Genomic DNA, 18592 nt, shown 5'->3' with positions numbered 1-18592 from the left:
AATGCAAAAAAACAAAACAAAAATAGTGGAAAAAAATAAAATAAAAAATGTCACCTACTGGGCCACCACGGCCTGAATACGACTAGAAAACCAACCATGGGCTAGGATTTAGGCCCGCAGAAGACCTAGTAGGCCCACAGGTAGATAAAGCGATTTTAGGCCCGTAAGCCTGCATTTCAGAGGAGCTCGAAGTGGTCTGCGCAGCCGCGCTTATAAACCACTGTCGAAGACTCTCGGCTAGCGAGGTAGGACTAAACATCCCACCGCATCGCGCCATTTCCAGCACAAGGCCTTTGGTCCCGGTTGGTGGCACGAACCGGGACCAATGCCACCCTTTGGTCCCAGTTCATGGCACCAACCTGGACCAATTCCCCCTTTAGTCCCGGTTAGTGCCACCAACCGGGACCAAAGGTCTCTGTTTCCCGCCCTTTGGGCTGCTGAAAACTGACCTTTGGTCCCTTTGGTCGTGGTTGGTGACACCAACCGGGACTAAAGGGGGGCATTGGTCCCGGTTTGAGGTACGAACGAGGAGAAAAGGTGGTTGCTATATAACCCGACACTTAGGAAAATTCCCCCCATCCGCCATTCTTCTCTCGGACGCCGCCAGGCTGGTGCTGCTCCTCGATGTTGCACCCCTGCCCGACGTCGCCATCGCCATCGCCGCCCGCTCCTCATCGTCGTGGCCCCGCGCCCCTGCCCTGCCCCGATGTGTCATCCCGTGCCCTGGCCCCTGCCTCGACGTCGCCCCGTGCCCCGGCCCCGGCCCCTGCCCCGACGTCGGCTGCCCCGTGCCCCGACACCGCCTCGTGATATGTCTCCAACGTATCTATAAATTTTGATTGTTCCATGCTATTATATTATCTGTTTTGGATGTTTAATGGGCTTTGATACACCTTTTTATATTATTTTTGGGACTCATCTACTAACCAAAGGCCCAGTGCAAATTGTTGTTTTCTTGCCTATTTCAGTGTTTCGCAGAAAAAGAATATCAAACGGAATGAAACCTTCGGGAGAGTTATTTTTGGAACAAACGCAATCCAAGAGACTTGGAGTGGATGTCAAGGAAGAAACGAGGCGGCCATGAGGTAGGAGGGCGCACCCAGGGGGTAGGCGCGCTCCCCACCCTCGTGGGCCCCTCGTGGCTCCGCCGACCTACTTCTTTCACCTATATATACTCATATACCCCAAAAACATCCTAGAGCACCACAAAACCCTATTTCCACCGCCACAACCTTCTGTACCCGTGAGATCCCATCTTGGGGCCTTTTCCGGCGCTCCGTCGGAAGGGGAATCGATCACGGAGGGCTTCTACATCAACACCATAGCGTCTCCGATGATGTGTGAGTAGTTTGCCACAGACCTTCGGGTCCATAGTCATTAGCTAGATGGCTTCTTCTCTCTCTTTGGATCTCAATACAAAGTTCTCCTCGATTCTCTTGGAGATCTATTCGATGTAATTCTTTTTGCGGTGTGTTTGTCGAGATCCAATGAATTGTGGGTTTATGATCAAGATTATCTATGAACAATATTTGATTCTTCTCTGAATTCTTTTATGCGTGATTTAATATCTTTGCAAGTCTCTTTGAATTATCAGTTTGGTTTGGCCTACTAGATTGATCTTTCTCGCAATGGGAGAAGTGCTTAGCTTTGGGTTCAATCTTGCGGTGTCCTTTCCCAGTGATAGCAGGGGCAGCAAGGCACGTATTGTATTGTTGGCATCGAGGATAAAAAGATGGGGTTTATATCATATTGCTTGAGTTTATCCCTCTACATCATGTCATCTTGCCTAATGCGTTACTCTGTTCTTATGAACTTAATACACTAGATGCATGTTGGATAGTGGTCGATGTGTGGAGTAATAGTAGTAGATGCAGAATCATTTTGGTCTACTTGTCGCAGACGTGATGCCTATATACATGATCATGCCTAGATATTCTCATAACTATGCGCTTTTCTATCAATTGCTCGGCAGTAATTTGTTCACCCACTGTAGAATTTGCTATCTTGAGAGAAGCCACTAGTGAAACCTATGGCCCCCGGGTCTATTTTCCATTATATTATTTTCCTACCAACTTGCTATTTCTCTCATTGTTTATTTTGCAATCTTTATTTTCCAATCTATACAATAAAAATACCAAAAATATTTAGCTTATTATCTGTATCAGATCTCACTTTCTTAAGTGATCGTGAAGGGATTGACAACCCCTTTATCACGTTGGTTGCGAGGTTCTTGTTTGTTTGTGCAGGTAGTAGGTACTTGCGTGTTACCTCCTACTGGATTGATACCTTGGTTCTCAAAAACTGAGGGAAATTCTTATGCTACTTTGCTGCATCACCCTTTCCTCTTCAAGGGAAAACCAACGCATGCTCAAGAGGTAGCAAGCAGGATTTCTGGCGCCGTTGCCGGGGAGGTTGCACCAAGTCAAGTCAAGATTTGATCTCCCGTCAACAAGCCATTTCTGGCACCGTTGCCGAGGAGATTTACGCACAAGTCAAGACATACCAAGTACCCATCACAAACTCTTATCTCTCGCATTACATTATTTGCCATTTGCCTCTCGTTTTCATCTCCCCCACTTCACCCTTGCTATTTTATTCGCCCTCTTTTTTGTTCACCCTTTTTCTTGCTTCTTGTGTGTCTGTGTGTTAGATCGTTGGTTTTTCTATTATGGCTAGCCCTTCTATAACAGTTAGTACTCCCGATCATGAAGTTCTCAATTTTAAACAAAGCGAGGGAGAAAATTTAAAATATGCTTGGTATAGAATTTGCAATGCTCAGAATAGATCCACTAGGAAGCAGTCCACTTCCGTTCTTCTTCGCAATTTTTATGTAGGCATCACCCCTTGGAATAGATATATTCTTGATACCATTACTGGAGGGAATTTCTTGGGTAGCCATACTTTTGATTCTTATAATGCTATGATAGATTTGTTTGCGCCACCACCTCTCTTGGTTAATGGAACTATTTTAACTTTGGAACATGTGATGCAAAGGCTTGAAATTATTGAAAATAAAGTTGCCACTTTAGAGTTGGTTGAGAATTTGGACAAAAATATCCACAACCAAATTACCCAATATGGATCTAAGGTAGGAGTTACTCTGATTTTTTTTAAAGAAAAATAACCCATAGTTAACGAAAAGATAGATCAAGATTCCACAAGAATTGATAAACTTGAGGATATTATTACCAACTGAAGGTTTGCCTTTTCTTATGTGAAAAATACTCCAAATCCTCCTACTACTAGAGTTTCCAAGTTTATGTATGTACCTAAAAATAAAGGTGAATCTTCTAGTAAGGAAAATGCGGATCTCAAAGCAATAAGTGTTCACCCCAACATTTTCGCTATCATTAAGGAACCTTTTGCTACAAATGAATTTCTTAAATTCTTGCCTAGGAGTTTGATCATTAATAAAAAGAAGGAAACTCCTAAGGGTTATAAGTGTTCTATTTAAGAATTGCATACCAAAGATGACAATACCTAGATCTATTCTTGTTTTTATGCCTAGCTAGGGGCGTTAAACGATAGCGCTTGTTGGGAGCCAACCCAATTTTATTTTTGTTTCTTGTTTTTGATCCTGTTTAGTAATAAATAATTCATCTATCTTCTGTTTATATGTGGTTTTATGTTTTTAATTAGTGTTTGTGCCAAGTAAAACCTTTGGGAAGACTTGGGGCAAGTCTTTGCGATCTTGCTGTAAAAAACAGAAACTTTAGTGCTCATGAGATTTGCTGCCATTTTTACTGGAGAGTGCGATTAGGTTGATTCTTTTTGTAGATGATTAATAGACAAATTACTCACGTCCACCAGTTTATTTTGGAATTTTAGCGGTTACATAAGTGTTCGAAACCTACAGATTACTACAGATTGTTCTGTTTTTGACAGATTCTGTTTTTCGTGTGCTGTTGGCTTATTTTGATGAATCTATGGCTAGTATCGAGGAGTATAAACCATAGAGAAGTTGCAATACAGTAGGTTTAACACCAATATAAATAAATAATGAGTTCATTACAGTACCTTGAAGTGGTGGTTTGTTTTCTTATACTAACGGAGCTCATGAGATTTTCTGTTGAGTTTTGTGTTGTGAAGTTTTCAAGTTTTGGGTAAACATTTGATGGATTTTGGAATAAGGAGTGGCAAGAACCTAAGCTTGGGGATGCCCAAGGCACTCCAAGGTAAAATTCAAGGACAACCAAAAGCCTAAGCTTGGGGATGCCCCGGAAGGCATCCCCTCTTTCGTCTTCGTCCATCGGTAACTTTACTTGAGGCTATATTTTTATTCACCACATGATATGTGTTTTGCTTGGAGCGTCTCGTATGATTTGAGTCTTTGATTTTTAGTTTACCACATTCATCATTGTTGTACACACCTTTTGGAGAGACACACATAAATCGTAATTTATTAGAATACTCTATGTGCTTCACTTATATCTTTTGAGCTAGATAATTTTGCTCTAGCGCTTCACTTATATCTTTAAGAGCACGGTGGTGGTTTTATTTTATAGAAATTATTGATCTCTCATGATTCACTTATATTATTTTGAGAGTCTTTTAGAACAGCATGGTAATTTGTTTTGTCTATAAAATTAGTCATAATATGATAGGCATCCAAGATGGGTATAATAAAAACTTTCATAAAAAGTGCATTGAATACTATGAGAAGTTTGATACTTGATGATTGTTTTGATATCTTAAGATGGTGATATTAGAGTCATGCTAGTTGAGTAGTGGTGAATTTGAGAAATACTTGTTCTAAAGTTTGTGATTCCCGTAGCATGCACATATGGTGAACCGTTATGTGATGAAGTCGGAGCAGTATTTATTTATTTATTTATTGTCTTCCTTATGAGTGGTGGCCGGGGACGAGCTATGGTCTTTTCCTACCAATCTATCCCCATAGGAGCATGTGCGTAGTACTTTTTTTCGATAACTAATAGATTTTTGCAATAAGTATGTGAGTTCTTTATGACTAATGTTGAGTCCATGGATTATACACACTCTCACCCTTCCACCATAGCTAGCCTCTCTAGTATCGCACAACTTTCGAAGGTACCATACACCCACCATATACCTTCCTCAAAACAGCCACCACACCTACCTATTATGGCATTTCCATAGCCATTCCGAGATATATTGCCATGCAACTTACCACCGTTCCGTTTGTTATGACACGTTACATCATTGTCATATTGCTTTGCATGATCATGTAGTTGACATTGTATTTGTGGCAAAGCCACCTTTTATAATTATTTCGTACATGTCACTCTTGATTCATTGCATATCCCGGTACACCGCTAGAGGCATTCACATAGAGTCATATTTTGTTCTAGTATTGAGTTGTAATTTTTGAGTTGTAAGTAAATAAAAGTGTGATGATCATCATTATTAGAGCATTGTCCCAAGTGAGGAAAGGATGATGGAGACTATGATTCCCCCACAAGTCGGGATGAGAATCCGGACGAAAAGAAGAAGAAAAGAGAAAAGAAAAAAAGGCGATAAAAAAGAGGAAAAGGCCCAAATAAAAAAATGAGAGAAAAAGAGAGAAGGGACAATGTTACTATCCTTTTACCACACTTGTGCTTCAAAGTAGCACCATGATCTTCATGATAGAGAGTCTCCTATGTTTTCACTTTCATATACTAGTGGAAATTTTACATTATAGAACTTGGCTTGTATATTCCAATGATGGGCTTCCTCAAAACGCCCTAGGTCCTCGTGAGCAAGTGAGTTGGATGCACACCCACTTAGTTTCTTTAGTTGAGCTTTCATACACTTATAGCTCTAGTGCATCCATTGCATGACAATACCTACTCACTCAGCTTGATATCTATTGATGGGCATCTCCATAGCACGTTGATATGCCTAGTTGATTTGAGACTATCTTCTCCCTTTTTGTCTTCTCCACAACCACCATTCTATTCCACATATAGTGTTATGTCCATGGCTCACGCTCATATATTGCGTGAAGATTGAAAAAGTTTGATAACATCAAAAGTATGAAACAATTTCTTGGCTTGTCATCGGGGTTGTGCATGATTAAATACTCTGTGCGATGAAGATAGAGCATAGCTAGACTATATGATTTTGTAGGGATAACTTTCTTTGGCCATGTTATTTTGAGAAGACATGATTGCTTTGTTAGTATGCTTGAAGTATTATTATTTTTATGTCAATATTAAACTTTTGTCTTGAATCTTTCGGTCTGAACATTCATGCCACAATAAAGAAAATTACATTGAGAATTATGTTAGGTAGCATTCCACATCAAAAATTCTATTTTTATCATTTATCTACTCAAGGACGAGCAGGAATTAAGCTTGGGGATGCTTGATACGTCTCCAACGTATCTACAATTTTTGATTGTTCCATGCTATTATATTATCTGTTTTGGATGTTTAATGGGCTTTAATATATCTTTTTATATTATTTTTGAGACTAACCTACTAACCAAAGGCCTAGTGCAAATTGCTGTTTTTTTGCCTATTTCAGTGTCTCACAGAAAAGGAATATCAAACGGAATCCAAACGGAACGAAACCTTTGAGAGAGTTATTTTTGGAACAAACGCAATCCAGGAGACTTAGAGTGGACATCAAGGAAGAAACGAGGCGGCCACGAGGTAGGAGGGCGCGCCCCCACACTCGTGGGCCCCTCATGGCTCCGCGGACCTACTTCTTTCGCCTATATATACTCATATACCTCAAAAACATCCGAGAGCACCACGAAACCCTATTTCCACTACCGCAACCTTCTGTACCCGTGAGATACCATCTTCGGACCTTTTCCGGCGCTCCGTCGGAAGGGGAATCGATCATGGAGGGCTTCTACATCAACACCATAGCCTCTCCGATGATGTGTGAGTAGTTTACCACAGACCTTTGGGTCCATAGTAATTAGCTAGATGGTCTCTTCTCTCTCTTTGGGTCTCAATACAAAGTTCTCCTCGATTCTCTTGGAGATCTATTCAATGTAATTCATTTTGCGGTGTGTTTGTCGAGATCCGATGAATTGTGGGTTTTATGATCAAGATTATCTATGAACAATATTTGATTCTTTTCTGAATTCTTTTATGCATGATTTAATATCTTTGCAAGTCTCTTCGAATTATCCCTCTACATCATGTCATCTTGCCTAATGTGTTACTCTATTCTTATGAACTTAATACTCTAAATGCATACTGGATAGTGGTTGATGTGTGGAGTAATAGTAGTAGATGCAGAATCATTTCGGTCTACTTATCACGGACGTGATGCTTTGGATTCCTGGCGAGAGTTCATGTCTATCTCATTATCGGACACTGGACCATTCGGGCATCTGAACCTGAATTGTGCCTCTGATTACCATGGGAGTGTGGATTTGCAGGAAAAAAATGACGTAGTGTCGGTTATCTGAAAAGAATGGATTCAGAGTAGGCCACCGTCGAGCTCTTCTGCAAACGAGCTGGCTCCATGGTGTCCCACGGCGATGGAGGGCTCTGTAGACAACTTGGTTCCAGCCGTGCTCGAGGCCGCCGCCGCCGCCGTGCTCTATGCAGCTGTGCGGAGGGAGCAGTGCCAAGCTGTGCTGCGGTATGCGCAGCCCATGATGCTCCTGGCGGCCAGGTGATCCATCACGGGCAGTTCGAATAAACTAATACTAGTTGGTCGTATAGATTCGGTAGTGGTATAATGTTGTAGGTTCCTGAATTTTGGTCTGGATGTTTGGCCGTACTTGACTTTCAGTTTTGTACAGTATACGGGAGCATTTTGGATTTGGTCTTTTCTGTATTCTGGCACCATGTTATATGTATTTTAAAGTGCACAAAAATAGCACTTACCGTCAAAATTAGTTGTGCAAAGTGCGGATGCTCCACAGGTGCTTGTTGTAATCTGAAATCCATTGAAAACACACTAAAGTTCATACGTTTAAAAAGCCTTGGAAACCAAAACGAAATTCAACAAACAAAATGATGGCGAGTACATCGGAAAACGACACAAAGTTCAATAAGTATAATTTTAGAGGTTCAAGTAATATGAGAACACTGCAAGTTTGCAGAAGAAAAATATCGGCGGTGCAGTTGCCGTCAGCTACATCGGGCGGAGCCTCTTGCTCCTCCACAAACCTGGCCAACCGCGCGCCGCCAACGCGGATCATCACCATCCCAATACTCGACCTTCGTGGGGTGCCTACCTGACCTTCAAGGGGTGCCAGCGGTGTCTTTCATCATTGTGCGTCGCTGATACGGGCCATCTGTCGACGAGCTATCGTGTAAAACCCGAGCAACGACCGGGCCTCACGTGCCAGCAATGGGCCCTAAACCTTCGCGCGGCAGCTCCCCTTGCTTGCCCTTGCCGTCGAGCGTGAGAGTCAAGCAAGGGCTCTTTATCCTGATCTGGGTTTCATCACGGTTGGACAAGCACACAGAAAATTTGGGCAAAGAAATGACATATGTTTGCAACACAATTTTGTTCTTGAATGCATGAAAGATGTAAAAGCGAGTGAAAATGTACGAGTTGTGTAAGGCCAATCTCAGCAATGTGGCATTCAATCCGGTAGCGCCTCACACACACACTGCTCCCTGTGCACATGTGATTTTTTTCCTCTCTAGTAACTAACATGTTTGGGGAATTTGTGAAGTCATGCTACTACCAACAGAGAAGGAAAATCACCACTGAACACCATTTTGAGATAAATGGAACCAACTTAGCAAACTAGGAAAGTCGACAGTGTGTCACCAACTAATTATTTTACAAGATGGTCGTGTGTGCGTTCGTGTGGTGTTTGTGTGTGGTGCGTTCGGTGTGCTCGTGCTATGTGTATGCTTTTCCTTTATTTTTTTGAATAAATCAGAACTTCATACATACAAAAAATAGAAGTTCAAAACCCAGATTTTCCTCGTTAATAAATAATAAACCAAGAAGTTCAATTGAAAAAAGGGAGCAGCTTAATATTTATTACAAAAACTCTAATTTTCCCCATTACTAGTGAATAAACCAAGAAATTAAGTTCGAAATAACCAAGTTCTATGATGTTTATTACAAAATTAGTATTTTGTTCTGTTACAAATGAATAACACCAAGGAGTCCAAATTGAAAAAACCAGGAAGCTTAATTTTAAAAAATAGAATAGTTCAATGTATATGAAAAACTTAGATTTTCCTTGTTACTAGATAATAAACCAAGATGTTCAATTTCAAAAAATGGAGCAGTTCGATATTTATTACGAAAACTCAAATTTTTTCCATTACAAACGAATAAACTAAGAAGTCCATTTAGAAATAACGAAGAAGTTCGACATTTATTAAAAAACTCTGTGTTTATGCATGAAAACTCACTTATTCTCTTTGTATGAAAAAATACACACACAAGTTCAAAATTTAAAAGTAGAGCAGTTTGATGTCTATAAAAAATTCTGATTTTTCATGTTACAAAAAGGATAACGTCAATTTGGCATTTTGTAAAAAGGGCCTAAAAATTACGGTGAATTTGAAAAAAATGACTATATGAAAATTTTCCGCAAGGATTTTTCCTGTGACGCTATATTTGTATGTTGGTAGCAAGCTTGATGATGTATTGGTGTGCTACACTTGATGATGTATTGGTTGTGCACGTAGCACACAAAGTGTGTGTGTATTGTTGTGTGTAATTTTCTTGAATTTCAATAGCATGCGAAGTTCATCTTTCGAAAATTCCTAAGTTCATGTGTACCCATATACTGAAGAAAATCATCAGTTTAAAAAAAAGGAACGCCTAGGCCATTTCACCGATAGCAAAAAATGCCTAAAAATGTCGCGAGACAAAAAACAAATCGTAGAAAGTGGAAAAAACAATAATTTTGCTTTGTAAGTTTAACCATTTCTATAAAATACATCGAAGGTCCAATTTAAATAATATGGTGGTTCAATGTTTATTACAAACCTGTGATTTTCCCCTTTACAATAGAATAACCAAGAAGTTCAAAAATTAAAAATGGAGCAGTTCGAAAAGTTTATAAAAATGGTGTTTCTAAATTTTACAAAAAAAAATGGAGAAGTTCAAATTTATATTGCGGGACGTCCGACCACCAATTACATGTTTTAAAATGTCAAGAAATGACATCCGACCTTCAATTGCGTGTAATTCAACAGAAAAAACAAGAAGTTCAAGTACTGCAAGGACTGAATTTCAGGTGAGAATAAAAGTATAGAAAAATATGCTTACAAAGTTTGTTGAAAGAAGTTCAAGTGCTCTTTCCGAGGAAGTTCAAAAATTCTTGCGAGAGAAGTTCACCTTGTATTTCCATGTTCGAAAACACAAAATATAAATTGTTTTTTTTTTGCATTTTAACATAATTCTCTCAATCCACAAAGAAGTTCAGTTATTATTTGGGAGCAATTTAATTTCAAAAAGAAAATAAAAAATCAAATTAAAAAAATGGAAAAAGTTCATGTACTACATGGTGTGTGTTTAATATGAGAAAAATGAATTAAAAGGTAAGGTTCAATTTTTTGTTGCTATAAGTTCAAGTCCTCGGACGGAGAAAGTTAAAAATAATATTATGAGAGGGGTTTGTACAAAAAGAATATCATTTGTGTAACACTCACGAATGGATAAGAAAATTACAAACAAAAATACGGCACGGAAGTTTAACATGAAAACAGCAGAAAGTTCAACTACTATACTGAATCAATTTCAGATGAAAAACTTTTGAAATCGTCGCGAGTATGAAAAAATGATCAACACGGGAAAGTTGCTTTTTACAACAGTTTTTCATCGGTATATCATTTGCTAAATTCCGTTAAGTTGTTTGGGAGTTACGGGCAAAAAACAGAGTGAAGTTCAGACACAACTGCAACAGAAGTTCAAGTACTTCACGCAGTGCATTTTTGAAAAATCTGTTACAGAAATCATGATCTCGTCATTTTCAAAATTACTTGAAAACAACTGGGACTTAGAGAAAACTTTATATACGAAAAAGTTTCGCATTTTCCATAGCTTTTCAACGGTATATTATTTTCCCCATTACGATAAAGTTTATACAAATTACAACAAAAATATGTTTTTAGCAATTTTCAAAGTTGACTTAAAATAGTAAGGAATTGGGAGAAACAATATATACCAAAAAGTTTCGCATTTCCTCAAGATTTCCAACTCCATATCATTTGATGCATTCGGACGCACGGTTAAACAATTAGCTCGAAAATACGAACTCGGTGGAACTTGTACCGTTTTCTAAAGTACTTTTAAATCATTCAAAATTAGAAAAAACTTTCAACATGAAAAGTAGCACATTTTTATAAGATTTCCAACGCTATATCATTTGCCTCAATTGGATTAGCCGTTTAGAAATGACATTGAAAATACGAACTCGCCTGTTTGATTTGCGAAATTTTATGATTTTCCAAATTACTCTTTAATCATAGGGAATTAGAGAAAACTTTCAACACGTGGAATGAGCGGTTTTGTAGCAGCTTCCAACGCCATATTATTTGCCCCATTCCGATAAATAGTTTATAAGTGCGATCGAAAATACAATTCACGTTTTTTATGTGAAGAAAACCCAATTTTCAAAACTGCTCTTAAACCGCTTACGTTTTGCCAAAAAATTTAACTTGGGTCATGATACTCATGTCCATAGCTTTCCAACGGTATATCGCAAGCCCCATTTGGGCAAGGTTGGCGGAAGTTCAACCTAGCACCGGGGGAAGTTCAGGTCGAACAACTCAGGCAGTGAAATTGCAAAAAACGCAAGTTCATCATGACCCGAGAGCAAAATCCGCCAACAAGCGAGATACCTATTTAAAACAGGCATTTAGTTGCTAAAAACCGTTTCTAGATTACACTTACATCATATAGAAGACGACTAATCAGAATAATTCATGCGGGGAGACACGGTTGCAAAGATAGCCCGAAGGTCGGGTTCCTACAGAGGGAAGTTCATGCGTGTAACTCAGGAAGTTCATGTTGTGATCAAAATAATATTCTGATCCCGTGATCAGAATAGTGTTTTAGGGACGTCGGACATTCATGAGAGAGGCGGTCCGGTTCGGTCGTCGGACATGTCATGTGATAGGTAGTATTTTTTTGTTCATAGAAAACTCCGATAACTCTTCAACATGAGGGGGACGTCGATCAACCCCCTCTCGCCCGACCAAACCCTAGAAGCGTCGAGGCCACCCAAATTTACCAAGTTAAAAGAGAGTTGTCGAGGCCACCCAAATTTACCAAGTTAAAAGAGCGTTATCGAGGCCACCCCAAACCCTAGAAGCACTGTCGAGGCCACCCCAAACCATAGAAGCGTCGAGGCCACTAATATGATTCCTGGTCTATGTTTAGCTAGCTAGGTCTATGTTTGCCACTAATATATACATCTCTCATGTTTGTATATTAATTGTCATGTTGCAATATTTGCAGAAACTATGGATCAACAAAGAGACTTGGAAAAAGAATAGTTGTTGGGGGGTATAATCTTCAACGTAGGTGATGTCTTGTCATTTCTCAACGACACCAATGGTCAGGAAGGAGAGGATGACGGCTCCGGTGATCGAACAATGGAGGAGGAAGGACATGATCATGACGGCGTCGGTGACCGAATGGCGGAGGAAGAAGGAGACCATGATGACGGCTCCGGTGACCGAATGGAGGAGGGAGCTGTTCCAAAGTCCGGTGAGGTATATATATTAATTAAGCCAGTGCTGACTAATTGATGCATTAGTTCTTTTGGTATATGTATATTAACTCTTATTTCTTCTTTTATAGCCCCCCGGATCGAGCCAAACTTCGGTAACGAGACAAGGCCCGAAGAAAAGGTTGCACCAGGATGAAAGGTTCACGATCACAGCACTCGCGGACAATGGCCAACCGATTGAACCTAGGCGGACCAAGGAAACATTTTCTGCTCAGTGCAGAGCTATTGTTAGGGACAACATCCAGCTATGGAATAAACCTAAGAACGAAGACCCTCAAGTTTCTTATGTCACCAATAGACAGAAAGATGATCTTTGGACCTCACTAAAGGAAAATTTCACCCTACCACCAGAGGAGGATCCGAATAAGCCAGTTATAGAGCCACTGGTCAAGGCGTGTGCTCTTAAGAAGATGGCAAACATATTCAGGAGGTGGAAGAATGAGTTGGAATCAACGTTTGTCAACAAAGGGAAGACTCCAGAATTCACTGGCCGATTTGAGAAGATAAGAGATCACTGGCCCGCATTTGTGGCCTACAAGACATCTGCCAGGGATGGTGCTCGGTACCAATCCTGGTGATTACCTGGGCGATGATGTAGAGTTTGAAACAATGGAGGTGGTCGGATTCAGATACCAGTACGGGAAGCCTCTCGTCAAAGATGGAAGTTCTCCTCTAACAATGATGATGCGAAGATTCCATCAATGATACATGAAAACCTGCAGCGAATTTGGGAAGGATGTTTTGATGATGAGAATTAAAGAGGAGCACGACCTCGTTGGAACTGGTTTGTTCTCTATCGAATTTGACGAGTTATTCCAGTTATACAATCAAAAGGCCCTCGACAAAACACTCGTGACTTGCTACTGTCTGTAAGTACTACTTCTGTAATTAAGTCTCTATATATAGCTCAGCTCTTTCATTGCATGTGTATATATAATTATCTTCACTATATTATGCAGATTGAAGATCATCGAATGCAGAAAAGCACAAATCTATGACATTGGATTCATTAACCGAAATATCATACATGAATGGACGGTTAAAAACAATGTCACAGAAACCGAGGACAACTTGCTACAATCGTTGCTCAAAAATAAAAATAAAAAGGATAAAAATACTATTTCCTTACAACTTCAAGTGAGTGTTACTGTCTTGTGCATATTCGGTTTCCCTTATTACTCAAGGTTATAGTAATGTAATTGATGAGTTATGCATGCGTGCGCAGCTTTCACTATATTCCCCTAGAGATTAAGCTTGAGTAGGGAGTAGTAACCGTTTTAGACTCGAGACGAAAAGATCCCGACACTAGTAGAAAACGGAGTTTTATCACTGGTTCGTAAGGGCCTTTAGTGCCGGTTCTGCAACCGGCACTAAAGAGTGGAGACTAAAGCCCCCCCCCCCCTTTAGTACCGGTTCGGCACGAACCGGCACTAAAGGACCACCACGTGGCGTGAGCTCGCGCCGTGGTATGGGCTAAAGGTTTTTTTTTGAAAAAAATTCTGCAAATTTTGGAAAAAAAATTGTTTTTTTTTGATTTTCTGAATTATTTGATGATTTAATCTCTAATCACCCCTCTTAACTACTCAAGTGTGGATCACTCATTCCAAATCGTCTAACTTCCCGGTCGGTCACCCATCCTCTCACTCCCCCAGCCTGAGCATGCTTAACTTTGTAGTTCTATCCCCCCTACTTTTCAAGTCTACACTTGTTGTTTTCCTGGCAAATGTAAGATGTCAATCCTATTAACCCTCAGCGGTTTAGCTTGAGCATTAAGTCACACGTTTCACCATTTAAGTTCGAAACTATTATTCTAAAAAACAGTAATTATTTAGTAACACTAATATTTCTTGAATAAGTTTGACCCCAATTTGACCATAGTTTGACCATAGTTTGAAATACTTCTTGAATAAGTAGTTTTACCATAGTTTGACCAGATTTAACCAAAAAAACTAAAATTTAAGCATATCTTTTTTTTCCTTTTAGAATTTGAGAATTCTAAAAAATTGCAAACAGGCCATAGGTTGTGAAAATCGGATGTGGATTTTCGTTCTGAACATTTTGATACATTATACATTTTTTCCCGACATCGTATGCAAAAGTTATGGCCGTTTTACTTTTTCATAACACCTTTTTGCAAAACATGTCCAAATTTAAGTTTTTTAATTTTCCTAACTAGTAGATGTAGTAATGTAAGTACATCTCGAAGAATTTTATTTTTTGATTTTTTTTATCATTTTCTTTTGTTATTTTCAAAACTAAAATGGCGATACACGGGGAGGGGGGTAGAGTTTGAAAATTGCCCTATAGTCCCAGTTTGTGTCTCCAACAGGGACTAAAGGTCAAACCCCTTTAGTACCGGTTCGTGACACGAACCGGTACTAAAGGTTCAACACGAACCGGCATTAATGCATAGCCGTTCGAACCGGCACTAATGGTACCATTAGTACCGGGCCAAAATCAAACCGGGACTAGGTCCTTTTTCTACTAGTGCGAGGACTATGCGGACATGACTCAAATGCTCCAGAAGTAAAGTTGAATCGATTATTATCACACCTCTGAATTAACCCTCCAAAACCCCCGAACCCCCATTTTAAAAAAAAAAAATCCCTGCTCCTGCCATATGCTGACGTTTCATTTCATTATTGGTATGGATTCGTTGCCTTGCCTTGCGTTGGCGGTGCGGTGCGGTGGGGGGCAATAAATTCCTTGCCGTGACGGCACCGACAAAGGCAGACATGTCCATGTGCGCGCGCAGCTCCACCTCTCCAGCTAGCGCATGAGCTAATCTAATCTAATCTAATCTAATCTAATCTAATCTAATCTAATCTTGTGACACCCATCATGAACAGATCACTCACACCTCTTGCTTAAATTAACGGCCTTGTAGTGCTCCGCTCCACTAGTAGTAAGACAATCTGATTCTCCAATTCCAGTTGCAGTTCCAATTCCAATTCCCCACAGAGAATGCTCATCCCATTCAAGAAATCCGCATCAATCAATCAATCAATCAATCAATCAATCAATTATACTTATAATCCAATCCAAACAAATAAATTAATACTCCGGAGTAGAGTAGAGTAGATTAGAGTACAATTCATGTTTCTCATCTGACAAAAAAGAAAGAAAGAAAGAAAGAAATCAAGAAAGAAAAAAAGAAATCAAGAAATCGGAATGGATGGGAGGAAGAAGAAGAAGAGCATCTCACGTGAATCACAGCCACATGAGGATGAGAGCGGCGAGGAGAGACAGAGCGGATCCGGCGGCCCGGTGCAGGGCCATGGAGGAGGCAGCCGAGTCGTCGTCGTCGTCGGGGCCGGGCGAGAGCGAGGGGAGCGCCTCGGACGGGGCAGCGGCAGGCGGCAGCGCAGAGAGCGCCTTGAGCGCGGCCTCGTCGTCCGCGGACGGCTTGAGCAGCTTCCCATCGGCGCCAGGCACGTCCACCGACAGCTTCTGGCCCTTGCGGCAGCGGCCCGGGGCGGCGCTGGTGAAGTAGGCCCGCCCGGGCTTGGTGAGGTTGAAGACGGAGTTGCCGTCCTCCAGCTTGAGCAGCGGGTCGGAGACGTGGCAGGCGGCGAAGGCCTTGGCGGTGACCTGCACGGCGCTGTCCTGGCTGGGCGGGTAGAGGAAGAAGAGGGCGTCGCCGAGCTTGACGGGGACGGACTTGGCCCACCGCACGTACACGTCCGGCTTGCTGGACGGCGGCACCCCCCACGCGTCCAGACCGCCCACCTTGTACTCAGCGGCGGCGCACCCGTCCATGGAGACGCACAGCAGCAGCGCCAGGGCCGCTAGAGTCGCCATTCCCACCGGCGTGCCCATCGTCCGTCCTCTGCTTCCCCAAAGCTCCTCCCTCTGCTTTTTCTTGGATTGGGATTGGTTGTGTCTGGCTGGCTAGATTCCAGATGCGGATTTATGATGAGGAGAGGAGAGGAGCCGGAGTGGAGGAAAGGTAACCAACGGGTAGATTTGACCACGTGACGCGCCGCCCTACCCAGAACCAGATGCGGGCGCCCGGGCCGGGCAGGTAACTGGCCCATCACAAAAAATCGACCCAACCAAATCTTTCGAATCCGTTCCAAATATACGATGGATACGAGACGACGGTCAGAGCACGCCCGACCGCGTCCGTCTGACAAGTCAGACCCGTGGATGTCCCACAAAAAACCACGCCGGGCTCATCGCTCCAAAACCCTAGCTCGCTCTCTCTCTCTCCGTCCGCTCCTCTCCCCGCACCGATTCCGGTCGAATCCAGCGCAATGTCAAGCTCTGCCAATCGACCCGACGACGAGCTAGATTTGGAGTATGAGCTAGCCCTCCGCATCGCCTTGGAGCGGTCCAAGGTGGAGACCGGGGGGCAGCTCCGGATCTGCAGCCTCGGCACAGCCACACTTTCCCCATTGGCGCAGATCGGACGCCGGCGCTGACCCCTCCCGGCCCGGGGGCAGCTTCGACAGGCGGCTGTCACTCCCCCTTGTGAGTAGCGGTGGGTGCTTGTGCCCGCCCAGCCGGCCCGGACGCCCACACCGAAGTCGGAGGCGCGCGCCGCCCGCCACGAGAGGCAGCAGGCAAGGGAGAGGGACGCTACGAAGAGCTCTGTCCGCCGCTGCCGTGGGTTACCGGCAGAGCCCGACGAGGACGAATGGCTCCTTGCGTGGGTCTACCGTCGGTCGCTTACGACGGCGGAGACGGACGCTCGGCGGCTCCGCCGGAAGAACGCGAAGGCAATTCGGCTTGCCATCGAGCAGTCCGAGCGGGAGGCAAAGGAGAAGGCGGCAGAGGCGGCTCAGCTGGCCAAGCTCAGGGGCCAGCAGACCGGGCCGCCCAGCGCCTCAAGGGCCTCATCATCATCTCCTCCTCCTTGTCCGATGGCGACGGCTCCTTGTCCGACGAATCGGGTGATCCTCCACCAGCCGATGACGGCTACAGCTATGTCGGTGACCAAAAGGGGAAAGGGCCAACCCGGAAGTAGTGAAGTTCAATTTCATTTCAAATTTTAGATGTAGTATAAAGTTGTATGTCGTTTATGTGAACTTTGGTGATCTTTTGGTGAACAATTGTGGTGTCCTATGTCTGATTCTATGTCCAGTCAGTTGATCTACTTAATTTGGGCGATGTTGCATGATTTAGTATGGATATAGGAGTTCGGATATGATATACACGGATGTGGACGACGCAATTTGAGGGGTGCCTGGTCAGTGCCCGCGGACGCGTCCGGGCACGTCTGCGGGCATTTGAGGGGTCGGATTTGCCAAGTCTGGTTGTAGATACTCTTAGAGCATCTACAGTCGGACTTGCTAAATCCGACCCCTCAAACGCCTACAGAGGCATCCGGTTCCGGAGTGGTCGGAGTCTGATCCGCTGCCTGCCATGTCGGAGACGGCCGGAAACCGCCGGAGGTGAGTTCGGGTGGCGGAGGGGGTGAAGGGGAGTGAAGTGAAGTGGCTAGGGTTTGCTTCGGTGAGCGGATGAGACCGAGTATATGTGGGGTCGGATGGGTCAGTATGGACCGGATCCGATGTGATGGGCGTGCACGGGCGCGCCCGGGCGCCCCATATCCGTTCCACATTTGGGCTGGATATGAAGGGTGCTGGTCAGCCTGGATATTTGAGGCCCGTTTAAAGCATTCGTCTAGATGAAAAATCTTGACCGGTGGCGGGCCACCCGAGCGTTTGAGGAGGGTTTGGGGTGCCCTACTGTAGATGCTCTTAGGACAATAAGTAAAATCCGAAAGCGTTGTTTGCACCCGAGTCACATGAGTTTGGATGGACAGTAAGTAAAATTCGAAAAAAATACAAAAAAGAAATTGAAATATTTTGGCACAAACATTGGTGTTTTTTTCCATATGCATGCAAAATTTTGCTACGAAATCACGTTCGTGTAGGTGTTGGAAAAAAACAAAATTAATGCTTCAAAAGGACTGTTATTTAGAGCATCGATTTTCATTTTGCC

General features: G+C 42.7%; 1 protein-coding gene across 1 annotated transcript; it reads right to left on the bottom strand.

Annotated features, from left to right (window-relative positions):
- Nucleotides 1-15646: 15646 nt before the first annotated feature.
- Nucleotides 15647-16622, bottom strand: LOC125511681 (early nodulin-like protein 8). The gene has a single exon (XM_087522389.1). The coding sequence runs from the start codon at nt 16460-16462 to the stop codon at nt 15854-15856; it is 609 nt and encodes a 202-aa protein (XP_087378515.1). The 5' UTR covers nt 16463-16622; the 3' UTR covers nt 15647-15853.
- Between the last annotated feature and the right edge of the window lie 1970 nt (nt 16623-18592).

Source organism: Triticum urartu, chromosome 5A, assembly GCF_056163025.1.
Source record: "Triticum urartu cultivar PI428250 chromosome 5A, HENAU_Tu73, whole genome shotgun sequence".
Lineage (NCBI taxonomy): Eukaryota > Viridiplantae > Streptophyta > Magnoliopsida > Poales > Poaceae > Triticum > Triticum urartu.
Note: the sequence above shows the minus strand (reverse complement) of the source record. Positions and strands in the feature narration are given on the sequence as shown.

Bases quoted from the DNA above. Each gene is read 5' to 3' on its own strand.
- LOC125511681 (XM_087522389.1), bottom strand. From the start codon at position 16,462: ATGGGCACGCCGGTGGGAATGGCGACTCTAGCGGCCCTGGCGCTGCTG.